The sequence below is a fragment of the Myotis brandtii genome, unplaced genomic scaffold (assembly GCF_000412655.1).
Source record: "Myotis brandtii unplaced genomic scaffold, ASM41265v1 scaffold1993, whole genome shotgun sequence".
Lineage (NCBI taxonomy): Eukaryota > Metazoa > Chordata > Mammalia > Chiroptera > Vespertilionidae > Myotis > Myotis brandtii.
In genome coordinates this window covers 62,784-69,972 of record NW_005357424.1, presented here as the reverse complement: position 1 = coordinate 69,972, position 7,189 = coordinate 62,784, and the positions used below count along the sequence as shown (strand labels likewise).

General features: G+C 43.2%; 1 protein-coding gene across 1 annotated transcript in view; it reads right to left on the bottom strand.

Moving 5' to 3' along the window:
- NT5DC3 (5'-nucleotidase domain containing 3) overlaps positions 1-7,184 on the bottom strand; it is a gene marked incomplete at its 5' end in the record, with an annotated part of 39,884 nt that extends 32,700 nt beyond the window's left edge. Inside the window, one exon of the mRNA XM_005865251.1 lies at positions 7,097-7,184. Within this exon, the coding sequence (XP_005865313.1) occupies positions 7,097-7,184 (88 nt within the window). The remainder of the gene's footprint in view (positions 1-7,096) is intronic.
- Between the last annotated feature and the right edge of the window lie 5 nt (positions 7,185-7,189).

Sequence of the window (7,189 nt, the reverse complement as noted above, 5' to 3'; positions counted from 1 at the left end):
CCCCTTCCCCTGCCCTCCGCCACCCCCCTACTGGACTGAAAGTGTATTACTCACATGAACATCATCACCAGAAAACTTGGACGTTTAATTTATCATCACTCAAAATAAACAGAGGAACATCAGAAGCCTAAAAGGGATCGCAACACGCCCTGCAACCCCTTAAAGAAGTGCTAAGAATAAAACCAATACTTACAAGGCAAGAGAAAAGAAGGCCAATCACTCACAAAGAGAATGAGCAGACTAAACTATAGACTCCAAAATATAAATGGAAGGCTCTTGACTAGTCAGTTATGCACTTTCCCAAAGAGGAAACAGGACTGGGTAAGAATTTAGAATGTGAGTTCCTTTTGCACCTAATGGATGATGACAGCAAGACTATACAACTGTACAAAGAAATGGAGAGACAGCTCTGTTAACTCTAGCCAGAGCCAGGCTCCCACACAGCCACCCTGAGGGGGCAGTGTAGCAGGTGGGACACCCACTGGCCAAGCCCGTCAGCTTCCAGTTTTTCATCTGCTCATCCCACGGAACGCTGGGAAATGTGGTGACCAACCTATAGCAAAACACATAAGCTGTCTGGGGGGGTTTGTTTACTCATTTTTATTGTAGTAAAATTGCATAAATAAAATAACCAGTTTTAAGTATACGGTTCAGACCTTAATTAAGTTCGTTCCTATTGCCGTGCAACCATCAGCACACCGGTCTCCAAGAACTCTTTTCATCCTGCAAAATTGAAACTCCACACCCATTAAATTACAACTCCCCATCTCCCCACAACTTCAGCCCCTGGTAACCACCACTCTACTCTCTATGAATTTGACTGTTCCAGGTACATCAAGGGAATCATCATATATTTTTTTTCTGGCCTATTTTACTTAGCATAATGTCCTCAAGGTTAATCCATGTCATAGCATGTGTCAGAATTCTTTCCTTTTGAAGGCTGAATAATATTCCATTGTATGTATATGCCATATTTTGTTTGTCTATTCATCCATCAGTGATGGACACTTGGGTTACTTCCACCTCTTGGCTATTGTGAATGATGCTGCTGTGCACACATATCTCTTTGAGCCCCTGCTTTCACTTCTTCAGAGTATATACTGAAAGTGGAATTGCTGGATCATATAGTAATTCTTTAAAATACATTTTTATTGATTTCAGAGAGAGAGGGAGAGAGAGACAGAAACATCAATGATGAGAGAGAACCATCCATCAGCTGCCTCCTGCACACAGCCTACTGAAGATCAAGCTGGAAACCCAGGCATGTGCCCCAGCCGGGAATCAAACTGTGACCTCCTGGTTCATAGGTCAACACTCAACCACTGAGCCACGCAGGCCAGGCTGAAGTTCAGTTTTTTTGGTAAGGCAAACCACAATCCCAGAGACCTATTTCATGAATATTCATAAGTATTCAAAAAAGTTTATGAATTAGTTTATATTTACTAAAGATGCTTCAAATTCTCTTTTAAAAGTCCTCATGTAGATTGAAAATAAGGTTTTAAAAGTATATAGGTTGAAAATATATGAGGAAAAAAAGTATAGGAACTTTGGTTCCTAAGGTGAAGCAGTATCTACATTTCAACGACGGTCTCTGTGACAAGTAAACTCAAGGTTCAATATCCAAATTTGACATCTTTCTACTTCTCATCTGTAACTGCCAAGGAAAAGACAACCCCACTTTAGGTGATTTTCTCTTAGAAAACATCACACATTCAACTTCCTTCTCTTGAGAAAGGCTTGGGCGAAGGCCAGACAGTTTTGCTACTGCCACTTGCCTGAAAAGTGTGAGTTTGTTCTGATGCAATTGATATGTTAGGGAACAGTTTGACCATAACACAAATTTCACGTTTATATTTAGAATGCTACATTTCCTGCCAACCAATGTTATTTGGTATGGTTGTGTCCATTTAATATCCTTCCTGCTAATTAGTTATAGGAAAGGAAATCAAGACAAGCAGAAAGTGTGACTTGAGATACAGACAACTCTTAAAGTGTGCTACTATAAGACCTTAGAGATTTATTTCGGGGTTTGGGTTTTTTTTTCCTTTTTGTTGTATTTATTGGAGTAGCATTGGTTAACAAAAGTATATGGTTTTCAGGTGCACAATTCCACAACACATCATCTGTACACTGTATTATGTGTTCAACACCTCCACCCACGTCAAGTCTCCTTCCATCACCATTTATCCCCCAGACCTTAGAGATTTAAATACAACTACTGATATTCTTAGCCAGAAACTGTTTTCTCCAACATCTCCAATAGCCATTCCATTGTAAATCACTTTTACTTCTGCAACAGTCCCATAACAGATTTCCAGATGTCCAAGGTGTCCTTTTTACTATGAAGGTGAACATATGTGGTCATCTGCCCAACACACCCCAACCCTTAGACAAGAAATGACCCTTTGCCACCTCTGAAAACACAAATTCTGAGCTCTTCTGGGACCCTACCCCGCCTAGTCCTTGGTCCAGAACAGAACACGTGACTCATGCTGGACCACTCCAAGGGTCCTACCTCCTGGGTACTGCCTTAATCCAGGCTAAACCAGAGTCCATCCATTATTTCTGTGTCTCTCCTTTATAACTTTATGGAGGTACCAATGATGCATAACAAATCACACATCTATATAATAAAAACCCAGTGGTCGTAACGCCATAACGACCAAAGACCGGTCACCAGGAGGGACTTGACTCTGGGTCCCACACCGCGCCAGGTCTGGGTCTCGCGCGATTTCGCGTGCTGGGCTTCTAATAGAGTATAAACTTAGATGAGGTTTGACATGTGTATACACCGGTGAAGCCATCATCCTAATAAAGATAATGAGCATATCTAATGGCCCCAAACATTTCCTTGCACCCCTTGGAATTCCACCCCTCCGTCTCTCCTGCACCCCTGCCCATCCCCAGGCAACTGTTGTTCATGTTATCAGATTTGCATTTTTTAGGATTTTATATAAATGAAACCATACAGCATGTACTATTTTGATAAATTGGTTTTCCCACTTACTAAACTCTCAGGAATTTTTGCAATAAGCCTTACTGCACACCTACTGTGTGTCAGACACTGTATGGGGCACAGTGCAGAGATTATAAATAAAAATAATGGCAAAGCATAAACTATAATGAGCAATATCACATCACAGGCAGTGAGAGAGACCAGGAAATGGCACTCTGACAGGTGGAAATAAGTGGACACACACAGGGCTGGGCGTGCCCCCAGAGAGGGTGGCAATTCAAAAGCTGTACTTATTGCACTTATTAATCTAAAAAGAAGCCTGCCTTTTTTTCACTAGCTTAGATATTTTGCATCATCTCCAGGGGAAATCAATCCATGACAAAAAGAATTACTTATCTGAATAATGAATAATGCATATGACAGTTATACTACTCCCACCAAAAGTTAAAATTATAACCCTTACTACTCTGTAAGTAATACCTGTAATTGACTGCTCTGTAGAAATTCATTATGCTTCCCAAAGTTCTAAAAATAAAACTACATGCAACTACATTTGAAATAAAATTATATATAGTAATGGCTTAATGATAACTTAATCTTAAGAATAGCCATCTAATAAAAAAAATAAAAATAAGAAACCTTAACTGCTCAAAAGAAAAACTTAGAAATAGCCCTATCAAAAGATCAAACAGTAGGCAAACTATCAAGAATTTGTCATTGAGGTGTAGAGGACAGAGAAGAGGAACAAATACCAGTGCCTCCCACATGCCAACCACAGGACACTTCTCATTCGTTATCTCAGTTAATGTCCCAGAAATTCCATGAGGTGAACACACACAGGGCAGGCCAGGGAGGAGGCTGAAAGATGCACACAGCATGCGGCGTGACAGGAAATAACAGGCCACGTGCAAATACATCCATCCCTTTAAATCAGTGGTTCCCAAACTTATTTGGCCTACCGCCCCCTTTCCAGAAAAAATATTACTCAGCGCCCCCTGGAAATTAATTTTTTTTAAATTTTAATAGCAATTAAACAGAAAGATATATGTATTAATGTTTCTACCTTTTTCGTAAAATATAGTAAAGAAAGGTGTAAATTAGAAACATTGAAGTTTGAAATTATGAAACTATTTATTGAACTCAGAATAGAAAGGTAATACAAAAAAAGTTAAAACAAATGCACCTGTGGCCATCACCGCCCCCCTGGATCGCTGCAGCGCCCACCAGGGGGCGGTAGCGCCCACTTTGGGAATCACTGCTTTAAATGATGATTGCACGTGATTTCGCAGAATTCATCATTTTAGAACAAGTTTTCTCAGTCTTGGCACAACTGACATTTGGGGCTGTACAATCTTTGCTGTGGGTGGCTATAGGATAGCGCAGTGGTTCTCAACCTTGCTACTGCCGCGACCTTTTAATACAGTTCCTCATGTTGTGGTGACCCCCAATTTCATTGTTACAAATTGAACATAATTAAAGCATAGTGATTAATCACAAAAACAATATGTAATTATATATGTGTTTTCCCATGGTCTTAGGCGACCCCTGTGAAAGGGTCGTTCGACCCCCAAAGGGGTCGTGACCCACAGGTTGAGAACCGCTGGGATAGCGGCATCCTTGGCCTCCACCCACTAGAGGCCAGCAGCCTCCCTGTTCTCCCAGGAAAGGTCTCCAAACATTGCCAAATGTCCTGGGAGGGCAAAATGCCCCCCACCTTCAACTCTGGTTGAGAACCATAGGGCTACAGGAAATTTCTGCTAAACGTTATAAACCAAAGTTTCTTTTCCTAAAAATACAAAGAACCTTTTCTTGAGCTGAATTGTATACAGGGTGCATAAATATTACACTTCTAAAAATCTCAAGTTAAAAAAAAAAAGAAGAAGAAATTCCAAATGAGGGGCATTCTACAATGTGACCAGCACTCACCTTTCATGGTTGGACTCACTCATTCCTGGACACAACCCTATGACGTTGGTGCTACTGCCAGCATCCCATTTTACAGATGAGGAAATGGAGGCTTCGTGGCATCCCCAGGGTCTCACAGCCTACAAGCAAGTGGCAAACCTCACCCACAAAATAAGGATGACAAAATGTTTGCCCAGTTTCTTACAAAACTAAATACAGAATTACCATTCAACCAAGCAATGACATGGCATTTAGAGAAATGAACACATATGTTCTTTCACACAAAAAACTTGGACCCAAATTTTACAGCAGCTTTACTGTAACAGTAAAAAACTGGGAGCAACCCAGATGTTCTTCAGTGAGTGGACTGTGGTTAAACAGGGTTAAGCTGAGGTACATCCATACCATGGAATGCTTCTCAGCTATTCCACACAACTTGGATGAAACTCCACGGAATTATGCTTAGTGGGGAAAAAGCCAATTCCAAAAGGTTACATACTGTATAATTCCATCTATAGAACATTTTTGAAATGACAAAATCTTAGAAATGGAGAATGCCCCAGGAATTAGAGAGAGCAGAAGGAAGGAGTGGCTATAGTTATAAAGATAATATGAGGGATCCTGGTAGTAAACTGTTCTTTATCTTGACTGTGGTGCAAGATATAAGAACCTACAAGTGCTAAGACTGTATAGAACTAAATACATAAGTACAAGTAAAACTAGAGGACTCTGAACAAGACCTGAGAAATGTATCAATACCCATATACTGGTTGTGATACTGTACTATTTACTGTTTTGCAAAATGTTACTATTGGGAGAAACCAGGCAAAGGATATGCCAAACTCACTGTATTAATTCTTACAACTGTATATTATAAATATACAATTCCTTCAATTAAGAGTTTCCATTTTAAAGTCTTCCCTGCCCAAAAGCTGGGCTACATGGTCTACATTTCCTTCACTGAAAAGCTGCAATTTCCAATGTCTCCAAAGCCAGTCCTTTTTCCACCGTAGCACAAAACCACTTCAAAAACCAATGCAAAACTAACTCTGAGCAAAGGAAAACTAAGAAAATGGGCCCGTTACACAGCATTCTGCATTGCTGGCCACTTCGAGTTCCCTCGGAAAAGTATCCCAATTGCTTTCTTTCATTACCTTGACTTCTAGCCAAAAAGTGGGAAACATGATTCTACAGAATGTTTATCTCCGTGTGCCCTTTCTACCCCCCTCCTCAAAAAATCTGTTTCAACTTTCCACTCTAAACCTCCCTTGAAAGAAGCAGCACCAGTATCACTGGCCCTTGGCACCAGTCCCCAAATGGTCAGCTACTCCTGCAAGGCAGAGCAACGCAGGAAATAAGACAGTGGGTTAGGCGCTGAGGCAGATCCGAGTCAAGGTGTGACGGTGGCCAGGTTCCTTAAATTTGGGTCTCACCCTTCCCATCTATAGAATGGGGATGTGGCATCTCCCCCGGGTAGGTGCGGAAAGAATTCAGGGAGACAGTCTATGTGGCTGGCACTAATATTTCCTCCTCCTCCTTCTCTCTCTCCCATTTCCCTTAGTAACAGCGGAACCAGGCTAATTTTAAGGTCAGGAGACCACAACGCAGTCACTCCCTGGGAGCCCCTCCTCGCCGAGGTTAGATAGCCCCGAACATCCCCAACCTGCATCCCCTCCTTTTTCAAACACCGCAAATCCACCCTGTCCCCTACAACAAAGAAGGAAGCCAGGTTAGCCTCCGGACACTGTCACCTGCCCCGCAGTCGCGCTCCAAAGTGATCTGCAGTCCGTCGGATTCCGGCTGTTACTATTATTAGTATCTGTTCACAACAATACCTAACGGTGCGCGGGGGTGGCCGTCTCCCTGGCGAGGTCGGTGAAACCCCCCGGGGGAGCCCAAAGCGCTCCCGATGCACATTTCCGACTAAAAATCCCAAGAATTTATAAAACAGCTTTCCAAATGGGAGGAAGGCAAGAGTTGTAAAGTTTCTGCAGGCGCATTTTTCCGCGTTTCCCTGAACGGTAATGAGGAGGCGATGCTCTCCGCAGCTGGGGGCGACCGGGGCGGCTGAGGGTCACGACTGGGGATCCGGTAGGTCAGCAGCGGGTCCTGCACGGGTCCGAGAATACACGCTTCCCGGCTGACCGCGCGGGAGGAGACCCGGCGCCCCAGCCCCGCGGGGAGGGTCCCCACAGGTACAGGGGCCCCCCGGGGTGGGAGGGCGGTCGCACTCACCCTCCGTGCTCCTCTTCGCCTCCCGGTAGCGCTCCCACAAGTAGCGCTTCATGTCCGGAGCGGTTCCAGGGGCCGTGCACAAGGGCCGTGCGT